The 25,789-nt window shown below is 49.0% G+C and overlaps 1 protein-coding gene across 1 annotated transcript in view; it reads right to left on the bottom strand.

The window, feature by feature from the left end:
- The window catches only part of GYG1 (glycogenin 1), a 31,398-nt gene extending 8,146 nt beyond the window's left edge, over positions 1 to 23,252 (bottom strand). The window contains 6 exon segments of the mRNA XM_079100506.1: positions 6,959 to 7,085; positions 18,470 to 18,632; positions 18,876 to 19,050; positions 20,588 to 20,723; positions 23,064 to 23,073; positions 23,076 to 23,252. Coding sequence (XP_078956632.1) covers positions 6,959 to 7,085; positions 18,470 to 18,632; positions 18,876 to 19,050; positions 20,588 to 20,723; positions 23,064 to 23,073; positions 23,076 to 23,237 — 773 coding nt within the window. The 5' untranslated portion in view covers positions 23,238 to 23,252.
- Positions 23,253 to 25,789: the final 2,537 nt, after the last annotated feature.

Here is a 25,789-nt window from a genome sequence, read left to right as displayed (position 1 = left end):
TCCCTGATGGTTTTCATCATTTTCTATCTTCTCCATCAGTTCACCCCTCAATCACTGATGAAAATCTGAACTAATCAAACCAAAATGAAATCCGTGGGAGTGAGGGCATTGGTTAAAGGGAAAATTACTTCTTGCTTAAACAAAAACAAAAACAACAACAACAACAAAAAAAAAAAAAAAATTAAGGGCTGGCAATAGGCTCAGTGGAAGAGTGCCTGCCCAGGTGCCTGAGGCCTCAGCTCCATAAAATAAGAAAATAAAAATAAAAAGGATGATTTCTGTGTGAATGCAATTTGGGGGAACAGCTCACGAAAGGGTAACCTGGGATGCTTTTCTAGGGTTGCATCTTCCCCACCAAAGTCAACAGTCAGGAATCGGTCAGAATTTAAAGGGCTCAGCTAAAAGCACAACAGCAGATGAACAGCAAAGGGAAATGTTGATGCAGAAGATGAAGCTCGACTGACCTCCACCCAGAACAAGGGTAACCAGAAGATTCACTGACTCACTCCCTGGTTTATTCACCACATTATCAGCCAGCAAATCAGAAAAAAAAAGCTGGGTACATATCACAATGGTCTCTAGGCTACGGAGGGCCATTCATTCTGACCAGCGAGGGGGATTGGGCTCAGCTTGTGTACATGTCTAAAAATAAGTGTTCTAATTTTAACTTGATAGAATCTCTCCAGAGTCGTCCAGATCACAAGACCGAGTCTGAACCCGGGCCAGCAATAATACTGCTTATGTTAGCCGTTAAAGTAATCCCTATGACCTGATGTTACCAACAGATAGAATTTTCATGACTACTTTAGTCGTTGAGAAATGGAGCTGGTGACATGGGGCGGAAGCCACCGAGCCAGTCTGAAGGGAACGGGTACGAATCCACGAGAGGCGCACACAGAGGCAACTCCGGCTTCCCTGGGTTTTGCTGTATGTGGCGATGCGTTAGAGACGAAGAGAGGGACAGAGCACACAGTGTGACAGGTCCTGGAAACCGTGGCGACGGCCAGCCATCCTCTTGCCCACTGCGATGACTCATGTCCTCTGTTCTGAACCTTCTCAGACTCACCCACGCACCGGGGCACGGCGCCTGCGAGCCCCCTCCGCCCCCTCACCAAAGCATACCTCTCACCCCAGCCCACCAGGAGACACCAACACGGCTCAAGGGCGGGCGGACGGTGCGGAGGAGGGCGGTGGCCGAGGTGGGGCTGTAGCTGGGAGCCACGGGGCCACCCTGGAGTATGGCGAACCATGGTAGCCACCAGGGACACGCTCAACTTGTCCTTGCCCGGCAAGCGAATCCTCCAGATGGTGCCCTGAACGATGTCAGCACTCCAACCCGGACTTCCACAACCGTGGGCAGGTCCTGGTCGACCACACTGCCTACCAGGGTGGGCTCCCTTCACCAACACTGCCAGGGCGCGGGGGACCCAGAGGGCACGTCCCTCCACTGCTGGCTGACCGCTCATTCGTTCACTCACTCAGAACCTGCGCCGCTCAGCCGCATCTGAACGGCACCACACTCTGCTTCCCCTCTTCCTGCTTCCAAGGCCACTGTCCTGGCCCTGACCTCCCCAGGCGGACCCCTCCCCTCACCTGCTCTAGAATATCATTCCAAGGGCCCCCCTGCACCCGCCACCCCATCCACATAAAATCAGGCAGCAGTGCTGCCGCCTCTGCAAAACTATCGTACCACCCTCCAGAGCCCATGGCCCCACCCGGCGGACACCCCTGTCGACCGCCCCCCACTTGCGCAGGTGCCTCAGAAGAGCTGTCTGCATTCACTGCCTCCGTTCCCGTGGGTGGGTTGAATCAGGCCTCCTCCTCTTCCACTCCACCAGAGGTACCACCAAAGTCACCAGTGACCTCCACATTCCACATCCAGTGACATTTCTGCACTGTCCCCTTGTCTGATCCATTACAGCACGTGATGCAAACGGGTCACTCCCTCCTCCTAGAAACACTGTCCTCGCGTGGCATCTGAACCCCCACACTTCCCTGGGTCCCCCTCACCTTGCTGTCTGTCTCTCGTCCCTCCCCGCTATGTCCTGCCTCGGGCTCCACCTTAGGACTCTTCTCCGTGGGTGACTGTTCCCTTGGTTGCATGGTCCTGGCTCCTGGCTGTGCCATCTAATGCTGGCGACTCGCCCAGCTGGCTTCCACCTGTTCCACCGCCACAGCCCTAGTGGGACCTCTCAAGCTCCGGCACCCACAGCCCCTAGACTGGGTGCCCAGCTGACCACCCGCCTGCCTCACATCCTCCCATTTCAGGAGACGGAACTCCTTTAGCTGATCGGGCACAGCCCATCAGATACTTGATTTTTTTCAAAAGAAGTTGGAAACCTGGGTTTTATGTTAAATTCCCTAATTTTTAAGCCTCGATAATTGAATTTTTTTTAAAAAAAGTAAATTCTGCATAGTAGAAACAAAACTTAGCCATGGGACAAAGAGAGCATGCAGCCCACCGGTCTGAGACCTCTGAGGACAGCCGGCCTTCTGCTCCCTCCCAGGCCCCTAGCCACCCAGGCAGCACTGCTAACCACACCTCTGCCCAGGAGCGTGGTCCCTGGAGCTGCCTTTTACCTGATGTCAGAGCAGCCCCTGAAGGCTGGGTTGGGGCTCAGGTGTACTTGGTGGTCGAGGGAGGCTGGCGAACACGGCTCAAAGCCCCAGGGTTCAATCCAGCACAGAGAAAAAGGAAAGAACAAAAAACCTAAAGGCTGTTGATGGAACTTAGGGCAGGAACAGGTGGCAGGGACAGATCCTCTGACCAACATCTAGAGATGAGCTCAGGGGCACTAGAGGGACATCAGGAGGGGCCACGCCTGGGCTCAACTGGCACCTCTGACCCCCGGACAAGAGGAACGGGCACCCGCACAGTGGCTGGCCTCTCCAGTCCTCTGCCCTCGACCCGATGGTCAGAGCCAAGCTGCGCAAGAAACGTTGCTCACCTGAGCAGATGCGTTCACCGCAGGGGCCTGCGGGGAGCCACCTCCAGGTCTGCCAGATGAACAAATAGTCCTGGGGACAGCAGGAGTCCAGGGCCAGGGGCCAAGGAGGAGCCGCAGTGGGAGCTGTGAGCGGCAGAACCGAGGCCGCAGGGCCTCGGGGAAATATTGATGCAAAACAGGTTTGAGGGGCTGGGCTGTGGCTCAGAGGTACAGCACTGGCCTGGCACGTGTGAGGCCCTGCATTCGGTGCTCAGCACCGCATATGAATAAATAAAACAAATAAAGGTTCACTGACGACTAAAGAAATATTTTTAAAAATGTTCCATAAGGTCTTTGTTAATCAGCCACATTCTTGAAAAAGAAATGGATATGAATAGTTTCACAAAAGTTGCCAACAGCAAAATAATTTGAAGATTTTAAAGATTTTTCACTAGACCAGGTCTGAGGGCATAAACTCAAGCAAGAGGGTAAACTGTTCACATGAGAAGTATTTCGTAAATCTGGTTGTGTAGTCAGTCCATTTGACCATTCATTCCTGTACTGATTTGAAGCAATACCAGAAAATTCTGCATTTTTGCTTCAGGCAAATTTTATGTAGCATGATATAAAGAGCTGTTAGAGGAAGTAACAGAAAGCTAAAACAGCACTAAATAACTGATTTTTAAAAGACCACTGAGTTTTTTTTTTTTTTCAAGCACTATGCACAAACTAAATTCTATCCTATGTGAATAACACAGACCCTCCAGTTGGAGAAAATGTAAAAACAGAAAAAACAAACAAAAAAACCGAAAAACTAACATTCATTAAAAGTCAACTATATCCCAAACATTATCCGTGGTACTTTTAATAATATCATTTCATTAAAAAAACACATTTGTAATTCACTTCCCAATACCTTCGCTGCAAATTAATGATGACTTTAAACCAAATATTTCAGCTCTCAAATTATTCGGTTAAAGAGGATCTTCTAGTACAAAGAAAAATTACCTGCTAACTTTGTTTCTCAGAAGCTATATTCAAAGCGGAAAACTATCGAGTCTGCTTCCTTGGTGCCGTCTTCTATCCACATGGTATGCAGGGAAAGCCATTACAGACGAGCCACTTCAAGGCTCAAATTCACGTCACGTGTGATTCGCTTCAGGCTGTTCTTTAGCTGAAACTTCACATAATGGCACACTGTTCAAGGGCCACACTGTTCTAAGATACTAGAGCTCAAGATTCTGGGGTGTCTGGATATGACTTGGTGATCTCATGGCACACAGCCATTTGGAGATGTGAGGCAAATTCTCCAGCTGTCCTTCCAAACCACTCCCTGGTCTGCATTGCGCCTGTATGCATTGCGCCTGTACCACCGGTGGCAACCTAAGGAAGGCAGCTTACGACAGAGGGACCTGGTCCTGGAGTCTGCCTTTTTTTTTTTTGGGGGGGGGGGTTTACCAGGGATTGAATTTGGGGGCATTCAACCACTGAGTCACAGCCCCAGCCCTATTCTGTATTTTTACAGACAGAGTTGCACTGAGTTGCTCAGCGCCTTGCTGTTGCTGAGGCTGGCTTTGAACTTGTGATCCTCCTGCCTCAGCCTCCCCATCCGCTGGGACTGTAGTTTGCTTTGGAGGTCCCAGCGGTGGGCCTCACAGTCACAGACCCTTTGAGGACCAGCAGTATTGGCTGCCACTCGCAACGGGTTACCTCTGTAAAAAGGCTTAGATGACTGAACCTAAAACATAAAAGCAACTTCCTACATCTCTCCATCCTTTCCCCAAGTTGAGGAAATAAAAGAAGAAATGTCCCTGAAGATAGTTCTCTGCAAGGAAACCAAGAATGTGTTCTGGCAGAGAGAAGGGCAGAGAGATCTGGCAGAGAGATTGGCCTGCATTCAATACTCCTGAACAGGCAGCAACCGGGTGGAGGCGGGGTGGGGGCGCAGGACTCTGAGTCTTGTCACAGGCATGTGGAGTGGACACCCCAGGCCTGCGCAGAAGCCGCATCACGCCTGTAGGCGCGAGGCCAGCTGACGTCGGGCCAACGCATGGCCACGCTCCCCATTTCCACAGCGTCACACACTCCGTGGTGAGGGCGATAAACCAAGATTTCCAAAATTAGCGCTCATTCATTGAGCCAGAAACAAGAAGCCGTCCAGCCATTTGGGTAATTCAGACCTCAGGATATAAAACAACTGGGTTCTTAAGAGAACGGAGGCAAAGCCACAGCAGACGTCAATCTCCCTGCCCCAAAGTAAACTCCCTTCCACCTGCTCCGATTCTTCCGTGTTAATGGTTTAGTCAAACTAAACCACAGGGAAAGCGGTTACTCATTAAACACTCAGCTCTCTGGGAACTCGGACCTACTGGAAGACGTCAGATTCGTGTCTCCCAAAGGCCTCATCCCAAGACGCCTGTGCAGGGGGCAATGGTCACTACCAAAAACTCAGCTTTGCTTGCTGAGCTAAATTGAGTCAATTAAAGTATAAGCACCTGCCCTGCTACTGTCCAATTTGACTCTAAAGGGCTAAGCCGTCATGGTTTGTACAGACACGTTGCTCAAAAGGGCAGCGTTAGGGATGAGGATTAAATGATTATGATAATTCAGGTCCACCACCCAGGCATGACGGATCTGACGGATGCCTATTTCACAAGGCCAAGGCCTGAGCAGTGAAATAACAGGCAAGCCAGTTGGGTTTGCTGCACTTGGGTGCAGACGGTCGGTTCCCGAGCCCGCCTGCGTCCCTGCCCACGGGAGGGGGACGGGGAGGCTGTAGTAAGTCAGAGGCAGATGCCAAGGGAAGGGAGGAGAGAACACGAGGTGGTATGATCCTTGTCCCCCTTATCTGGGGGATGCTGACAGAGTGTGCCCTAAAAGAGAACAGAAAAGGAAACACTTCTGCCACAAAAAGCCAGATGCTCTCCTTGCCGTGGCACAAGGCTGACGGCTAGGGCTTCGCGTGTCTGCAACAGGAGGAGTGCAGGGCGCTTGGCTTTCCGCCCCTGGGGAATGTCCATGCGCGACAGACAGGGATGGGCGAGACAGGCCCAGCTCAGCTGTGGAGGGCTTTGGTGCTCACGGCTGCGTCTCAGGTTCAACCTGACAGCTAGGCCCCTGTTCCGGACATCTGAGTCACCCCGAGTTCTACGCCAATGAGTCAGAGGCTGAAGCGCAGGCCCAGGCCTCCGGGGAGATGAGCAGGGCGGCGGGACCGGCCCTGCAGCGGGACATGCCGCACAAGGACATCACCAAAAGGGCGACAGGTGTCCATCAGCACTCGGTGTGCACTGACTCACCCCATCCTCCTGACAGCCCATGAGGCAGACGCCATTTTCCACCTCCTTTAGCTTGTAGGGGGCTGGGGCAGGGGGTGGGTCACATGGCGGAGGGCTGAACAGGATGGGCTGAGCAGGATGGGCCACGCCCTGACTTCAGGGAGCGCTCTCACCCTGCCCTGGGCTCCACCAACATGACAATCAGCTCCCACTTCCTGAGCCCTAAGGGCAGGCAGGGCGCTCCCAGGCCACATGGCACACTTACCTCTCAGGAAGACCCCCAGGCGGAGGCCGATGCCCATCCAGCCCAGGGCAGCATCTACCAAGTGGCTGTGCCAGGCTCCAAACCACAGCCCGCACAGCTGGGTCTGCAGACTCTCCACACCCACCTGCAGGAGCGGTCACACCTCAGGCGGAAGGAGACCCAAGCTCAGCGGCCTGTGCGGGCAGAGGCTTGTGTCCAGTCTGTGGACCGCACATTCTGTGTTCTGAACCAGCATGAGGACTCTCCAGAGGGCCGGCACCCAGCGTCCACGGAACGCTGTCCCCAAGGCAGCTCAGGACCCCCAGTTTACACCAAGCACAGTGCAATCGATATCAAACCTCTCCCATCTGCTGCCTGTTCCTCACAAGAGAAAGACTCCCTCAAAGTCCCCAAGCATGATTTCCCTCAGAAAGACAATGAAGCACCCCAAGAACCTTCACCCCCTCCCCAGCCCACCCCTCCCACAGCAGGAAGCAGCCTGCACTTACGCTTTAAATGCCGGGAGGTAGGAGTATATAGAGGTGCTACTTAAGTTATAAATAAATGGCAGATGTTTTCTGATATCTGTTGTTGCCCAGCTGCTAAAAAACGTGTTCAGTAAGCCCTGGTCCCCACCTGAAAGAAAAAACAAAACAAAACAGGAATTATGGTTCTCAGGCCTCGAGGCACTTCAATAATTTTAGAGCAGTATACAACCGGCCTTTAAAAACATGCACTGATTCCATTTTACAATAAGCTCCATGTCAGTGTTTGCTTGATTTAATTCTTTAATTCAGGAAATACTTAATGAGTAGCTACTGTGTGCCAGGTGCTGTACCAGGCAGTACAGAGTCAATGGTCAACAGGGACAGGGTCATCGTCCTCACGACAGCCTGGGGCACTGGATGCTGGCGGCAGCAACACGAGTCTGGGCCACCATCCCAGGTGAGGACCACAGCACCTGGGGAGGCGGCTTGGGAAGGTGTCCCAGCTGTGCAGGTGCTACAGGCATGCCCACTGGCACGTGCCGCACGCCTGAGGGGACCGTGAGGCAGTGGCAGAGTGAGGAGTGTGTTCACGGCAGCGGGGAAGCCCAGACAAGCACCTCAGGATGGGATCTCAGGCCTTATTCCCGGGTAAAGATGTCAGACTTCCTCGAGTGCAGTGGGACAGAAAAAGAAGTCAAGGGCAAAAGAGAGCCCCCGGGGTACTGGACCTGTCTTTGAGGGACCCCCAGTCGGCTCACTGACAGGGCCCCAAGGTCACTTCACCCCCAACCGAGCTAGTCTCTGGGCACGTTCCGGCCACTCATCCTGAGGCCAGGGCCGGCTTCACCTGTGGCCAGTGGCTCCCACCCCTGGGGCTGCTGGACTCTCCACCTTCTCGGAAAGCGAGGACCATGGCCAACCACGCAAAAGGTGAACGATTGAACGATAACAATCTAAGCAGCGGAGCGCCGGACCTGCATCGTGAACACCGAAGTCACCAAACAGGTCCCTGGCACACGCCTCCACCGGGAGATTCCAGAGCTCCTCGCAGCAGAACCACAGTGCCCGAGCTCAGGGGGCGCAGGGGGGCGCGCCTGCTCCTTCCAAGGGCGCGGCTGGCTCGCTGCCTCCACCCTGCCTCCTGCTCTGCCTGCCCCCAGCTCCAGGGCTCCGTCTCAACGTACGGCAAGCCCAGCAGGCTGCGATACGGTGCTGCTGCTTCTGTTTTCCAAGGAGGCTTCAAAAATCTGGTTTATTTTTTAGAGGTCAGACATAAGATCACAGCTTTAGGTTTAAAGTCCAGATGTAGCTTATCCACCCTTGAGTGTCCCACCCCTTCCAAATGCCTCCCATCAACTCCAAGGGTCAAGGTGTCCACTGAGCCAGCGTCTATGGAGAAACCGCTCTGTATGAAGAGGATCCGGTGGGTCCCCCTTCCTCAGGGACAAGCAACCCAAGGAAAACCAGGGTTTACCTCCTAAGTTCTAAAGTTCAATAAAGACAGGAGACACTTCACTGCTATGAAGATGCGGTGGGCTAAATATTCACGTCCCCCAAGTGTACTGTTGAGATTATACCCCGGAGTGAAGTGACATGGTATTCCTAAAGAAGAGGCTCCAAGAGAGGGCCCCCACCCCTTCCGCCATGTCAGGTTATAGTCAAAGGGCAGCTGTTTATGGACCAGGAAGTGGGCCCTCTCCAGACACCAAATCTGCAGGTACCTCAACCTTGGACTTCCAGCCTCCACAACTGCAGGAGATGGTTTCCTGTAATTTATAATCTCCCTTCCCCAAGTCAACGGTATTTTGTTAAAGCAGTCTAAACAAACTAAGACCATAACTAAATAAACATGAGAACAAAAGATGAGTTCAGCCACACAGACCAACTAATGTATATTGAGGTCCAAAATATTAAAGCCAAAACACCATGCATTTACCAGAGGCTAATTTTGAGTTCAATAAAGATCCTCCAAATGTGGGAACAGACTCTAGTCCCTGAGGTACAGAGGTCAGAAGTCTTACTAATTTCCTCTTCCACATAATCATCAAAATAAAGGCTAAGGAGATGTCGGCAACAGTTTTATTCATGGCAGAACAAAACTGGAACAGTCCAAATGTCAACAGGTATGTGAATACATGCTTACAGTGGAATACTACTCAGTCATGAAAAGCAACAAGCTACTGATGCACAGAACCAGGATGGATCTCAAGAAAGTTGCACTTGGTGAAAAACTCCAATACTACAAGGTTGTATAGTGTGTGGTTTCAGTTTTATAATACCCTTCGAACTGTAGATATAGACTGAACAGCGTAATGGTTGCTAAGGAGAAGAGAAATAGCTATGGGCGTAAATGAGTATCACACAATATCCTGGGGATAGAACTGTTCTGAGTCTCGATGGTGGTGGTGGCTGCACCAGTATAATACAAAACAAAATGGCCTGGAAGACACGTACAGACGCACAGACATACCAAGGAATACACTTAAAGCTGGTGCCACTGGGCTGGTGGACTGTGTCGATGTCGATGTCCTATTTGTGGCATTATATTATAGTTTTGCAAGATATTGACAGGGGAAACTGGGTGGAGGGCATATGGAATCTTCCTTTGTTTCTCACAACATGTGAATCCAAAATTCATTCAATGTAGAAAGTTAAAGTTCAAGAGTGGACGTGGTCAAAGTGCAAAATACCGTCAGGAACTGTTGGTCATTAGATTCTGAATTCCACGAGGACAGAGATTACCACTCTTTGGGCTTATCACAGTAAATCTAGGATGCAGCAGAATGCCTTTGGTGCAGGAAAATGATTTGTGGAATAAATATAAGAACCTGAAGATAAGCTGGAACAGTGGAAAAGATGAAGCAGTTTAAATATTCCACTGTGGGAACGTACGCATGGAAATATCACTGGGCCATTAAAACCAAGTACCGAAAGACCATTGGTCTGCTGTGTAAGACAGACAGCGGCAGATGCTGTGACTGTAATGGAGAACTTGACCATTCATGGCTCTCTACACAGGGAGCATAATGAACGGCAGCGGTGTCCTGGGGGTGGGCTGCGGACCTTCCCTCCCTCTGCTGTTCCTTTCATTATTTTTGTAATTTTAAAATACAAAGGGGGCAAAAATGAGCACCGTGCTAAGCTGTTGCTCTCTAAGCTTTCTTATTACTTACGATGAAGTGTGACATCAGAAGAGAAATGGACATGCAGGTTACAGATCAGATCGATACTAACATTCTGCATATCCACCAGCTTCAGTGGCTGAAGGTCACCCCCTCTGTTCCCTGGGAGCAGTCCCCATCCTCTCTCCCGCTGCCTCCCGCCGAGAGGTGACTGTTAGACACGACCTCTGTGATTGCTTTGCTTTCCTGTATTTTACGACACGTGTCTATATCCCCAGACGACACACGCAGTCTCTCTTGAACTTTGCAAAACTGAGCATCACACTCTATGTTTTCTATTTCTTGCTTTTTAAATGGCACAATCTGAAACCTTTTTAATTAAACAATTTCACCTAAAATGATACTGGCTTCCCGAAATGCAAATCTAATTCCACGGGGCTTGAGTAGCGGCTTAACCTTCAGGTCCAACGTGCAGATCCCTCACAACCCCTGGCCGCAAAGGCCATTTCCACGTGCGCTCAGGCCTCCTGCAAGCAGCACTGGCCCACAGGCTGTGCCACAGGAAGGCTGGGCTGAATTGCGGAACCGAAAATGAGCAAGAAGAGAAAGGCAGCAATGCAGATGCAGGGAACCAGCGGTGCCTATAAAGTTGGCAAATCTGAAACACCCAAGAAGCTGGCCTCCAGAGGGGACGGCGCAGACCAGGAAACCACCGTGGCCACTCATCGCACCACTGCAAGGGGTCACCTTCTGGTCCCCAAAGTGTCGCGTAAAAGTAGAATTAAATACCATCTAGCAGTTTGTGACTTCCTGCATGATTTTTTTTTTTAATTCAGCAGTCCAGAGAGCCCAGCCATCTTTCTCCACATGCCCAGTTCAAGGTCTCAAGGTAACACCTTCCTCGGGAGGAAGACCGATGGGGTGACAGCAATGTCGTCTCCTTTTGGAAGTCTCCAGGTGAGAATGCACCTCAAAGCAGAATAAGCACACAGGGTGCCGGGAAGAGGACCGAGGGCCCCCCACAAAAATGGAACGGTCTGCCCAGCGCTTCTGTTCAGACTTCTGGAGACAGCTTCATTTAATCTGACAAGTCAAGACACTTTTAATCTCAATCATCTCAGAACCAACAAACAACCAGCAGCCCTCGCCAGCGGCTGCGATGGGCAGGTGGGGGCACGGCAACACAGGAGAGGGCGAGAAAGGAAACAGAACCGAGAGCACATGCCAGCTGTCCTGCAAACAAAAGCAGGTGTCTGGTTCTGGATCACGCTTCCACCAGGCTGCCCAAATGCTGGTAGTCGCCTTCAACCACTTGGGTATTCCCTATGCCTCTTGGGCATGAACCTGGTAACCATGGACACACCAGGGTCAGAAACTGGTTCTATCAGTTTGGCAAGACAAACGGAGTTGAGTGTTGCCTTTTAAAACCTGACCTCCGTTCCATGCTGTGTGGTTCACGTGCTCTCCCAGTCTGCTAGGAGGGGGTTCATCTGCTGGGGACAGGAGGGTGGGAACCGTGCTACTCAAAGTGTGGCCCAGGTTCCAGCAGCACAGGTGTCAGCTGGGAGCCAGAGAGAAATGCAGAATGCTGAGCCCCACCTGCAGAATCAGAATCCATTTTCATTCCCTGGTGATGTGTTTGCATATGAAAACTTGAGAATCAGGGGTCTAGAGACAACGAGCTCCTTTTTAAAGTCTATGGTATCAGAGGATGCGGCTCTTTAAAATATCTTTTCCACAGAAAATGTCAAAAATTCTACAAGTTTGGTACAGGCATAATACACAGGCAGATGAATAAGAGAGGTCCCAGCTCTCAAATCATTCTGGATCCAGTCAGAGGGTGAAGGGGCAGAGGCCGCAAAAGTAAAGTCAAACATGCTTTATGCTATGATCAAGCCACAGGAGCCAAAATGGAAATGGTCAAGGAAAGACTCCATCTTTAAAATGACTTCCTAGCGCAGACCTGGCAGATCTCATTAGCACCTACAGGATTACCAAATCGCAGCCATGAACGGCCCGACTCTGGGGATTCTCCCATGAGGCTTACTGAGGATCAGCGGATCAGCCGCAGGTTAATCTAGGCACTCGGTCTCTACAGCACCGCATCTCACTGGCCTGAGCCTAAGCCAGGAGCCATCGATTTAGCTCACCACTTCATGTCACAGCTTTTGCTTAACACTTTTTTTTTTTTAATAGAGATTCTTAATAACAAGGTTATTAAAGTATTACAGAAATGCAAGGAACCATTAATTCTTGGCTTGAATTTCTTTTTCTCAAAGGCATGACTATATTCTCCTGGCACTCTGAACATATCAGAATCATGTTACATAATTGTATAATCACTTATTGAATACCTGCAAGGTTTCAAAGAACATAAGCTTTTTAGAGAGGCAGGGATAAAAATCTTATTAGCTACACCTATCCATAGCTCTTAACTTAGCATTTTGCCCAGATTAAAAGCTAAGATAATAAAAAAAAAAAAAAAAAAAAAAAAAGAGGAAAAGAAAAAGAAATACTGAGTGACAGAATCCCAGCAACTCAGGAGGCTGAGACAGGAAGGTCACAAGTTCGAGGCCAGTCTCAGCAACTTAGCAAAGTCCTAAGCAATAAGCAAGACCTTGTCTCAAAATAAAAAAATAAAGAGAGCTGAGGGTGGAGCTCAGTGGTAAAGCACCCCTGGGTTCAATCCCTAGTACAAAAAACATATCTACACTGAGTGAATGGACGTACTCAGAAACGAGGATGAGAGTGAAACTTCTAAGAATACTTGCGGAGCCCATAAAACACCGAGAGACGACACTGCTGCTGACTTAAGAGGACAGAGTACTCACAGGTACTGTGGATCAGAGGAGGAAGAGCAGCTGCAGACAGAAGACTGGAGCCCGTTTCCCCACTTACGAAGTGAGGATGGTATCGGCTGCTCTGCCGGCTCAGAGAAGTGCATTTTAAGTAATTAGTCCATAATAAGGCCAGGGTCACAGGGCTCTTCCTCCATTCCGTTCCATCCCAAGGATGCAGCAGAAAGATGCTGCAGCATGGGCCAGACCACACGACACGCACACGCACACCCATAACAGAGCCCAGAGCTGAGAAAGACCTGCCTCTGCACAGCCCAGGAAAGCTGCTTCAACAAGGGTCGGTCCCCACGCTGGCTAGAAGGTGGGCCCTGTACAGACATTTGTTAGATGAGTGAATGCATGAATGTGGACCTCGCAGGACTATTAAGACACTACCTGGCCTAAGATCCTGCACATACGTGGCCCGTAGTCCCTCCCTCCCTGTTTCTCATGGGGTTCATGATCTCTGCTGGTTGCAAAGCCAGGGACTGGGGTGGGAGCCGGGGAGAAAAAGACTCATGGGCACAATGAGATAATAATAGCTCTCATGAAAAAACTTATGTGGGCTCATTTATTTTGCCATTATATTTTATGGCTTTTGCTTTTCATCTTTACTTATTTAAGATACTTATTATTTAAACTATCAATTAAATGCTATAAAAGCAAGAGCACGTTATTTTCAAAGCAACTGATAAACTATTCGAAAGGCAAAAGGCAGGCAATGGCTTGGGCAGCAGGGACAGGCCTTCCATGGAAGAGAACTTGAGACACAGCCTGTTGGGTCAGGAAACCAAGGGACGCTTGCCTGAGCCTCTGAGCCTGTGATTTGGGCAAGACAAGTGCTATCTTGAAGGACCTCAGTCCTTCGTTCCTTTTTTGGGCAGGTCCCACATGTAGCTTAATTAATTACGAAGATTAGATAAGGTGACTCTGGGGTCAATTTTAATCTTTATTAGAATTTAGGACCAAATCCTTTCTGTTCAACTTCATGTGAAAGCATTTTTCACTCTATTTAAGGGTACCAATGACCACTGAGACTTTGGAACATGCAGATCACATCCAATCTTATTTTGTTCAAAGTAAAACCAAACAATATTTGCCACCAATTTATTTGCTATTTTTTTTTTTTTTCTTCTTTCTGAAAATCCAACTACAGAGCACAATTCGAGCACACCATTAAAAAGCTGAGGGTACTTAGGTTATAGTAATTAAAGCAAGTGCCAAGGTTTTATTTTTTAAAGGCACTCCAAACTGGAAAATATGCATTCCTCTCACTAAGGTTTTTGAAAGTAACACTACAGATGCAATTTAATAGATGTCAATTTTCAAGCACTAAACTCTTGTCTTCAACTGCACAAGAACCCTTAATTTAGGATGCTTTAGAGTCACAGGGGGAAAGAAAAATAAACCTCAACGCACATTCAGATTGATTTCTTCACATCAAGAGTCAAGGGCAGCAGCTTCGTTTCATAGGAGTATGTGGAAGAAACGAAATTGCTGATCATACCTAGGAGAGCAAGACCCCTTTTCCCTCTGGCTGATAACAAGCCCTGAATCTTATCTTGTCACACCCTATAAAATGCTAGTATGTCTATTTCACAAGAGCTGTTGTTCAACGCTTCAGGAAACTAACCTCAGTGATGAAGAAAGGGTCAAGACAATGTGAAAACAGAAAGCAACAGTACAGGAACTTGGACTCTGCCCCGTGGAGAATTAGACACCAGCCATTAATTAGGTATGTAGTCACTAGCTCTGAACTCGAATGCTTGAGACGCCAGGTAATGCGCGCTTTGCCATATTAGGGTGACTCTCCTGGCCAGAGGCATGGGTGGGGGATGCAGTCAGAGGGCTGGTGATTAGAAGAGAGACAGCCACATTCCTTCCCATCAGAAGGACCCAGAAAGCAGCTGCGAAAGCTCAGTCATCAGCAGCCTGTGTGGCTTGTCAGTGGACACCAAGCCCCGTCAGGTTTTTTGAACATGGGAAAGAGATTAAGCAGGACTTTCAAGATATTCAGACAGATAAGGTCATGCAAAATTGGTCTTCTGGAATACTAATCTAAAAAGCCTGGGATTTAAGCGCCTGGTGAGGGGGCAGGGGAAACCGATAGACTTTAGAACATGGAACAGTGAAAAAAAAAAAAAAACCACATCTGGAAATGTCTGCCTTGATGCCTATGAGGCGACACCTAAGCAAAATTATTTCTACATCACTCTTAAATAATTTTAAAATAAAAATATTTTTATAGTTATGATTTTTACAAAATATAATGTATTGAAAACTCAAGGCAGAGCAAGCATGGTTACTGCCTTCAGACAAGAAGGTTGTTCAAGTTGGGCGCAGTGGCACAGGCCTGTAATCCCAGCAGCCTAGGAGGCTGAAGCGGGCGGATCACAAGTTCAAAGCCAGCCTCAGCAAAAGCGAGGCACTAAGCAACTCAGTGAGACCCTGTCTCTAAATAAAATACAAAAGACGTGGCTCAGTAGTCAAGCACCCCTGAGTTCAATCCCCGGTGCTAAAAAAAAAAGAATGTTGTTCATAAACAAATATTTCACTGCTATCACTCATTAGCCCCGCCAACCTTCAGGTCCCACAGGTAATGGTAAACCCCTTCAGCCCAGGGCAGGCTTCCAGAGAGGGAGGAGCTTCCGGTGCTAAGGAAAGCCCCCAACACGCACTTCAAGCATAAACAACCTTTCGTTTAAGAACAGGTAGTTGTTTATTCTGTTGAATTCAACACACTGAGAACTAACTGCCATTTCTCATCTGTGTACCTGACTGTTTCACTCTTTCAATTAACGCATTTCTATTAAGAGAGAAAATTCAGTCCTTGGCCTCAAGCAGGCAGGGAATGGAGTGCCTCAGAGGAAGGCCCGGCCTGGAAACCCTGCTGAATAATGAAATGGGCAGCAGGGTGCAGAGAGCCCACGGTGGTGTCAGGTTCTGGTGAAAAAGCAGGAAGTGCTTTTCAGAGGAGCACTCTGCTCCACACCAGCCCCTCCAGGGCTTCCCGCCGCCAGCACACAGTCCCCGGGCCGGGCCGGAGTGAGCTTCCGCAGACAGTCAGCCTCATATTCTCAAAGCGCACCCTGGAGAATGCACTGTGGCACACAGCTGTGGGGTCTCTGAGCTCTTATCTCCCAACAGCATGTAACACTCGCCCAGCGTCGAAGCTGGTTCTCTGCACACGGTTAAAATCATGTGGATTTCAGGCAGTTGGCTGGCCACAGATCTATTTTAGAATGTGACTGACTTTCTGGATCTCTGTCAGGATTCCACTTCCTTCCTTCAATTAGAGTGCAAGAGGTGAAGAAAGCCACGCTCGGAAGAGAAGGCCAAGCCCAAAGGGGACTCTGCTAAAAGGCTCTGCTCTTCCTTTCAGGCGTCAGCAGCAGAAACAAGGAATGCATGTTCTGCACCTGAACGCTAATACAGCTTTCATTCCTTGCAGAAAAGGTCAAGAGTAGGATGTAATAGTCGGTCTGTGAAGTTCAAGGCAGTTTCATTCCTGGCCATGATGAACACATTATCTTCTTATTTAAGGTTGCTGGGAGAAGACTACACATCTTAGATGCTGCCATTCATTGTGGTCCATGTACAACTGCTCTGTTTTATAACATGCAATGTCTTAGCTTGCAGCAGAGTTTCTTTTTGGTGGGGTACTAGGGATTTAACCCTAGGGGAGCTTTAGCACTAAGTTACACCACCTTTAATTTTTGTTGTTGTTGTTGTTGGAGACAGTGTCTTGCTAAGTTACTAAGGCTGGCCTCAAACTTGTGATCCTCCTGCCTCAGCCTCCTGAGTCACTGAGAGTACAGGCATGAGCCATAGAACAGTTTCTTAACCTCAGCACTACTGATGTGGTGGGCTGTCCCAGACATCGTAGGATGTTTAGCAGCATCTGTGGCTCCTACTTACAGATGCCAGCAGCACACCTACCCTCTCCCTTGAGATGATAAAACATGTCTCCAGACACTGCAAAATGTCCCTTGGTGGGTGGAACTGCTTCTCGATGGAGACAGCTGGCTTAGGATGTAAACTAGCCAAATAGTGAAACAAGACTGAAACTTAAACTTCCTTCTTCTCAGTGAGATTTCAAATAATAGCAAATCCCAAATCCTCAGTGGAGTGAATAAACAGAATCCAATTTCTATGAATGGCAAGGTCAAAAGACCCAATCTCAGTTTTATGTATAACTTGAAATGTTTTAAGTTTCAAAATCTTAATTTTAGCAATCTAACCAACTTCTAATCTTCTAAATTAAAAAAAAAATTAATATTGATTTTTAACTTTATTAACTGGTTAATAGAAATGAATCTGAAGGCAGCACCCAGGGTTGAATCTGACATCGAGCGAGAAAGGTTGCTCCTGCCTGTTCAGAAAGATCTACTGGCCGCAAGCCTGAGGCCTGCTCTGCAGGGAAAGGCTGCAGGTGTCTCTGCAGCGCTCAGGCCTCTGGCCCGGGCCCGCCCTCCACGCCTGTGGTCTGCCACAGTGTCATGCATCAGGGAACCACAGCCGGGAGGGCTTCTTGGAGCATGTCCTTCCTCTTGTCTATACAGGGCAAAAGAACCCCGAGGAATCATTTTAAAAAGAACTGCCGTTGCATGTTAACTACCGGTTTTGCCTTCTGCTGTTGTCATCTTTAAAAACTGGCTTGTTCTTTCAGGGATGGGCCTGAAATGGAAGCATGCCTGCTAATTCACTTCATTAAGATTCTCCAGTGGGAGAGCACTTGCCTAGCACGTTAAGGCCCTGGGTTCAGCCCCCAGTACCACAAAAGGAAAAGTAAGTTCTCCGAAGAGGGTGTGGTCCTGTATCACGGAGCCTGCCCTTTGCCTACACGGAGGCTACCCGTAGGAGAAAATGCTAGCCAACTCTGTCAATGGCATACTCCTCAGCCTTGCAGGGCTGATATGTAGCCTGATCTGATATGTAGGGCTGATCTGATATGTAGCCTGAAAGAAAATGAGAGTGTAGAAACAAAGATTTTTCCCACGAACTTTCTGTCTTGGTGTTTAAGGCCTTCCAAGAGAATGACAGCCAAATTACCAGGTTTATTTCTCAAGTTTCCATGGAGACAATACTTGGTTGTCATGTTAGCAATGGCTGTCAAACCCTCTTGAGCTAAGAGTTCACTCAGGTTTAAAGACAGTAGTTATTTTTTGTTTTTGTCTCTGAACTACTGGGGATCAAACCCAGGGCCCTATGCATACTAGGCAAGCACTCTATCTTTGAGCTACATCTCCAGCCCTAAAGACAGAAGTTTTTATTCATCAGTCTTATTTTTGAATTACCATTGTGCATTCATTTTACTCTAATTTAGACCCAGGAAGGTCATTTAAAGGCAAGCCTACAAAACTGTCTTAATTCAGGTTAATCTTATGCATCTATAGAAAAAAAAGATGTATGGACAGTGACACGCGACAGTATTTACTGCAAAAGAACACAATTTTAAATGCTTGCCACATCTCACTTATCTTCCAGGCATAAGAAACAGCAACAACTCTACCTCTGAGAAGAACAGCCCTGAGAAGTTACTGATACTTGTCAGACAAGACACAGATACGTACCATCGAAACTACCCTGCTCAGAAGCAAGGTGCAACAGCTGGTTATACGTCTCCATGGAGGGCTGGTAGACAAAGACTCCGGAGTTGAAACAGTCAGGCCATCCGGGGTCTGGGGCTGCGGATAATTCTTCCCTCTCAAAAAGGTCATCGATATTTGTTAGGACCTGATTCAAGGGGAGAAAGGCATTACAGAAATGCTTCTGGCAGCACGCTCCTCTGAAGTTCTCCCCATGTCACCCAAGACAAAAGATGACGACAGCTGTCGGGCAGCTGGGAGGGACCACTCTCCCTCCTCACTCGACACTTTCCATGATAGGGGTTTTATCTGAACTCCACTGTCAAGTCCTCGCAGCATTCCTCAAATGCCTACAGGTCTCCATCTCTTCATCCTCCAAAGCCATACTCACCAGAGTATCTGCGTCCATAAACACGCATTTTGAGTACTGTGTCAGCGACCAGCAGTGAAGCTTCGTCAGCGTGACACCCAACTCGGGTCTCCTCATTAAGGTCAGATGAGCAGAGTCACCGCTGTCCAAGACATCCACCATGATGACTTCGTCAAAGATTGTCTCTAAAGCTCTTCTGTCAAAACAAATTCCAGAAAACAGCACTCGGAGTCTTTTCACAACAAGTGACCATTCTAATATAAGACTGTTGCCTCACTGCCCTGTCAATCACCAGAACAATCTGTTGCTTTGCTATAGTACACCCCCTTACAGCTGTCCTGATGTCACTTCAGAACAAATTGTGTTCAGTTGCACAATAACCTAACTTTATAAAGTCAAAAGAACTCTTTGTGGGAAGGATGAAGTACTTGTCTTAAGGCATTATTATTATATATTGAAAATTTTATTGTATTATTCAATACAAGGCAAGTTGTGGAAATAGTTTCTAAAAATGTGATTGACATTTGGTAAGAGTATATCTTTGTAACAGCCTAGGTATTTGACACTATCTTCTTATGATTCTCACTATTGCATATTTTTACAAATGATGCTGAGTAATGTGCATATAATATGCATAATGAAGTCTCTAAGTAGTCACTTTTGCTAAAGCAATTGACTAAGAATTGCCTGAAGCCCTGTGTTCCAAAAAGAAGCTACAGGGCTTAGGTATTAGGTTGCCATCTTTGTGAATACAATATAACCTACATGTATCATGTGCTTAGCACTCTATTTAGGCATAATGAGAGACTCAGTTTGGTCTGTGAGGTACAACACTACTCCACAGCCAGAATTAACTAAATCTTTATTTTAGAAAGCTCCTGAGGTTGGTTAATGGGGTGGACTTAGGTAAGACACTGAACTCAGCACTAGGGAAAAAAGGTATGTCACAAACACCTTCACTGAAAGTTTGTAACAAAGTGAGATAAAAAGAGACAAGCTGGCAGTGTATTCTGTCTCCAATGCTGTTCAAAAATATGCTCTAGTGTATGCAGTAAATGATATTTTGATAAGAACTGCTCAGGGCACCACTGAACCACAGTGGATTGGGGTGGTGGGGATCTGAGCTGAGATCTGGATTCCTGCACACACCTCACTAATGGACTGCACGTTAGGAACCAGCTGTTTGGCCTTAGGGGCAAGGCCATTCCTGGGAAGGATATGTGTATCTACACACAATGCCTACTTCTCAGAGGCCCTTGGCCTATGCTTACATTTTAAAAAAAGGTGGGGGGGGGGTTCAATTTCTAGGAAGTCTGGGAGACTGCAAACTGAGCACCCTAGGAAGCTGCTAGTGTGCCCAGACACATTTAAAGTTAGAATCAGGAATCAGGTAGTTCATTCAGATGCCCCCAAATTTAATTCCAACAAATCAAAGTAAACTAACAGAGTAGCATGTGCTACTCAGGTGCTCCCCAGCAAAATCCTTAGTTCAGACAGCTCTCTGATAAAGATTCTGGTGTATTATATTACAAATAAACATCTTTAGGTTACCAATGTCAACTAGCAATGAGAAAACTTACTTTTTGTTCAAACTCACTGGAGGGTTTCCCTGGTTTGAAGCAGGACACGATATAGCCCTGCTGTACTAAGGGACAGGAGTGTAGGTGAACTGTGACCACCTAATGGTGCGTTTAAGCAGAGAGCATGAACACCTGGATCGAGCGAGTCCTCACCTCATGGAGTCTGAGACCTGTGGAGTGGCAAGCACAACCAGCCTCCTGGTGGTCCTGTGCTGTTTCAGAGATGAGCCCAGGACCAGGGCACCTTTGGCATAGGCATCGTTTGTGGTGAGTGTCACAAAGGCCTGATCTTAATACAAAGAAAAGAAGACACACTGGTTACAATATCTTACCTGCAAAGGGTCTTGCCCCAGGACCCTTTTCAAACAATAATTCAGCAAAATCAGCTTCTCAGAGGTCACCTTGCTCTATCAGTAAAGCAGCAGGATCTCTGAGAGGGAACCCAGGTAGTCACTTCAAGAATGGTTCATGCAGGGCATGGTGGTGCCCACCTGCAATCCCAGCTACTTGGGAGGCTGAGGTGGGAGGACTGCAAGTTCAAGGCCAGACTGAGCAATTTAGCACGACCCCATCTCAAAAGAAAAGGGGCTGTGGATGTGGCTCAGTGGTAGAGCATCCTAGATTCAATCCCCAGCATTGCAAAAAGAAAAGGGAATGGTTCAAGACTAGAGTTTAGGAGGAACGGCTGACAACCTTCACAAGGATGGATGAGCTGTACAAATTAGATCCAGACATGCTGAACTCTCAGACCAGATGATGGAACAACAGCTTAACACCAGGGAGTGAACTTTAAGCAAGTAGTAAGGAGGAGACCGGTAATACCATCTTCCTTTTCTCCTCCAGGGTGCGGTACACAATATTTTCAATAAGCAACAATGGAACTGTCAACCTCAACTGAGACCGTCTGAAAGCAGAGGTCACATCCTTCATGCTGGTGTGTGTTTAAGCCTCAGGCTTTTTACACTTACTCCTTCCTCTACCTGAAGCAAAAGCTCCCTTGCCCCACCACCCCTGTAGAGTCACTTTGAGTCTCTGCTCAAATGGCACCGTCCCTCCTTGATGCTGCTATCTAGGCACCAGTCACTGTTAAATGATTTAGAGACCACCTCACAAGTTCCAGGAAACCTGTTCCTCTTCTTTGGAGAAGCAACAGAACCCCCTGCCCTGTCCCCTACATCCCCAAAACAGACAGACAGACACTAATCTCCAATAATCACTTGTGAGAACAGAAGGCAAACACATGGGTTATTTTTCCGACTGAATAATCCTCACCCTCCAGCCTTGAAGGCGTCATCTCCGAGGGGATTTGAACACCAGCAGGTTGGTGGGCATCCAAATGCATAGGACACTTAGGATCAAACTCTGGCTGGGGTCACTTGGGGGCACTGTTGCCCAATCAGGGAGTTAGGACATTTTGTCATGAAGTCACTCTCCTGTCTTAGGTTTCCTCATTGTCCCTTGCCCATTTTCCAACGTGGAGGCTGGAAGTAGTGGAAATTCCGTGAGGAAGTGAGAGGAAGCTGTGGGCTGTGCAGTGGGCCAGCGCATCCCCAGGTAGGGACCTGACTGCCACTTCAAACATACTGACGGCCCTCTCGCAGGGCAGGCCACTCCTAAGTGGTGATCTGACTAACTGGTGTTCCCCGACCCCAGTCAGTCACACTCCAAGAAAGCCCAAATCTGTGACACTTGTCTCTTTACGTGCAGGATCAACCTCTGCCTCTACCTGCGTCTATTATCGTCGACCCAACAACAGACTGTAACTTTTCCAAGTTATTCTGTACAAAGGTACTTACTCTGGGCAAACTAAACTATGCTTCAATGCAGATTCCAGGAGATCCTGGAGAAAAAAATTCACTCTGAGTAGGACTCAAGGATTTCGGGAAGCAAGGACATGGATGATGTCCAAGATTAAATAAGGGAGAGGCCAAATCCTTAGGAACATAGGCTGAAGACAGACCAGCAAACACTGTAAAGGAACAGGAAAGAGCAAGGACAGCTGGGTAGGTGTTAACCTTCCAAAGACAGCCAACTCTGGGTGACACCTGCAATCTTTCGGCAGTCCAATTGCTGCAATGACCCCAGCTACTGGTCTCAACGACGCGGAAGGACCAGCCGGCCCCGAGCTTCCCGGTCCTGCGGGCAGACCCTCCCGGCGCAACAAGTGGGGCCGAGGCCCGCCCCCGGGGCCGCTAGCCCGGCTCCCAGCTCCCCGAAACCCGGCCCCATAGGCCTAAAAATAGGCTCAGCGTGGCGGCCAGAGCCGCGCCGGGCCGCCCAGGAGCGGGCCGAGGCCGCGGGTGTCCCTACCGCGCCGCCGCCCCTGCCCGGGGTGCCTGCCTGCGCGAGGCCGGGGCGGCTCCCCGGATCCCGCCCGGCTCCCCACGGCGCTCGGCCCCGCCAGGCGCAGGAGCAGGGCGAGCACACAGCGAAGGCGGCTCCGCAGAGGCCCGCGCCGCCCGGCCGCCCCCCACTCCGCGCCGGGGCGCGGGCGGCCGTGACGCAGGCAGCAGCCCCTCCGCGCCGCCCGCCGCAACTTCGAGCGCTCGGGTCCCGCGGGGAACTCCCGCGCCGGGCGGGGGCCGGGGCCGGGGCCGGGGCGGCGTCCGCGGCGCGGCGCGGCGCGTACCTGTCATGGTGCAGTCCGGGCTGCGGCCGCGGCAGCCGCAGGTCGGGGTCGGAGCAGCCGGCGCCGGGAGGGAGCGCGGCCAGCGAGGAGGCGCGGCGGGAGCCGAGCGTCCGCCCCGAGCGCTCTTATAGCGGCCGTCACGTGGGCGCGCACGCTCCCGGCTGCCGGCCGCATCCTCCAGCTGCGCGGCCCCGGGGGCGGCGGCCTGCGCACTGCGGGACCCGGTCCCGGCTCCTCTCCCGGCGGCTGGGCTCCCGACCCACTTCCCTGGTGCCCCCGGCCCTGCTCCCGCGGGGCGCCCCCTGGGACTGCGTGCCTCCCTGTCCTCCGCAGGCTGCGAGTTGAAGTGGGACTGGGTGGAGCAGAGGGTGGCGTTCAGTCCTGACTTCCCAAGAAGCTAAAAGTTGGGGAATCTTGAAAAACAAGCATGCCTCAGATCACTCTGGTTATAATCGTTCGTTCGCACTGCTTAAATTAAACATCAAGTTCAATTCCAGTTTTTTTGTTTGTTTGTTTTTGTTTTTTTAAACCTAGGATTCCACCTTAACCTCTGGAATCACTTCTTGGTGTACTCAATGGTTTTGAGGGTTTCACCTAAAAAGTATAATGGATATTTCATCATTATTTAGATGTTTAGAGCTGCATGAGTTCATGAGATATTTGAGCGCTTCATTTAATCCCATCCCAACTCAGTGGGATAGGTGTTATATGTTCATTTTACAGATAAAGAAGGTGACGAGGGAAAAGTTCAGACACTTTTCCACGGTCGTAGAATGCAATGGAGAAGGTAGGCTTTGAACCTGGCGGTTGGCCGACTTGGCCTTCTCGCTCTCAAAGCCTTGTTGCCTCTGGTACAGTAGCCGTCCCTGACAGTAGATGATGGTAACTCTGATTAGGTAATGCAGTTGTTTTTGGTTAATAGGTTTCACAAATCTTGAAATGGTCTTTTGTCTCTTTTTCTAGGAAGTTGAGAAACGGCTCTCTAAAGTGGTCACCCCCTTCACAAGTTCCCATGCAGCCGTACACCCCACCCTGCACAGCACAGCAGGAAAGCCTCAGGTAGGATGGGCGGTCCCAAACAGCAATTTCTCAGAAATGCAGAGTGAACATGACAAAAGTTGACAGCATCAGTTCAGAAAACGACAGGGCTGCCTAAGAAGGAGTGATTTCTTTGCAAAGGTAGTACTGCTGTCCTCCACCAACCACAGTGGGCCCTCAACGTGCAATGCTTGTTGAATTTAGGCCTTTTCAACTTTGGTGCAAAAGCAGCATGCATCGTTTGAAACTGTACTTTGAAATGTGAGTTTGGATCATTTGCTGGGCTAGCCATATGTGGTACTCTTTCAGGATGCCAGGCAGCGGCAGTGAGCCCCAGCTCCATCAGCCACAGGATCACGAAGGTAAACAACGAAATTTTACTGTGTTGCTAAGCTATGCTGCTATGGTGTTTGGTTTGTTAGGTGTATTAAGAGCATCTCCAGCTTATAATATTTTCTGCTTATGCAATGGGTTCATGGGGATATAACCCCATCCCTGAATTCCAGAAGCATCTATGTCTCATATGTGGGCCTGGACCTCTTAACATCAGAATCTTTGTGGGGTATTTGTTAAAAGGCAAATTTCTGGGCCTAAATTCAGACCCTGAATCAGAATCTTTTTAAAAATATAATTTTAATTGACACACAGTAAGTAAGCATATTTGCAGGGTACAGTGTGACATTTCAATACAGGTAGACAACATGTAGTGGTCAGATCTGAGTAACTGGCTATCTGTCTCCTGAATGAGAAACACAAGGGTAGAGGCTGAGAATCAGCATTCAAAATACCACCCCCCAGGAGCCTTTCTGGAGTCATTCCTGGTCCCTCCACCCCCACTACGTCTTGGAGAGCCCTGGTCTCCGTGGGAGGACCTCCCAGTTACTTGGCTTTGTGCACTTCCTTTGCAGGAAATGGAAACATGGGGGTGAAGGGGCAAGAGATGTGTTTCCACTTACTGGAACCCTGTAGGCTTAGAGGAACTGGAGCCTCTTAAGGAACATAAAGGCTAGAGTTGGGTTGCACTTAAGTGGGGAGATAGAAAGAGGTCTGATTGTTCCCAGTCGGATTGTTCTTTTCCAGATGGATGGGTGAACTGTCTTTCACCCAGGAATCCTCCTGCCACCAGAGGTATTTCACCACCTGCTGCTCTCAGCCTAAGTGTCTCAGGCTGGCCCTCTCCAGGAATGTGGCACTGGGACAAAGGGGCAAAGGCAGGAGGAAAAATGAGGGGCAACTGGAAAACATGGGAAAGCTTCCCAGAGTTTTTAACTAAAAGGGATCACTACAACTTTCTTTCCTGGGCTTAATGTGTATTCACATGAATTTTATGGCCTTTATTTCTTTCAATCAAACAGAGATGTTTAGAGGTTGCAATAGGCAGCTCCTAAAGAAGATTATAGGTCGAGAGCCACTGGCTTACTTTCCTGAGGTGTCTATCCACTGAACTTCAGTTGAATGGAAGAGCAAGGCCTCTTAACTTTAATGTGCAGATTGCCTGGAGAGCTGGTTAAAATGCAGATTAAGACTCTATAGTGTGAGGTGGGTCTCTCAGGTGATCCTCAGGCTGCAGACCAGTTTTGAAGAGCGAGCCATTTTGACGTTTTGGGTTGTAAGGCATTAGAGGTAGTGAATGGGTATGTTATCATGAGGCAAGCGTCTGAGACATGTTAACCTTTTCTTGTGAAACC

This window comes from Sciurus vulgaris (genome assembly GCF_902686455.1).
Source record: "Sciurus vulgaris genome assembly, chromosome: 10".
Taxonomy (NCBI): Eukaryota; Metazoa; Chordata; class Mammalia; order Rodentia; family Sciuridae; genus Sciurus; species Sciurus vulgaris.
Note: the sequence above shows the minus strand (reverse complement) of the source record. Positions and strands in the feature narration are given on the sequence as shown.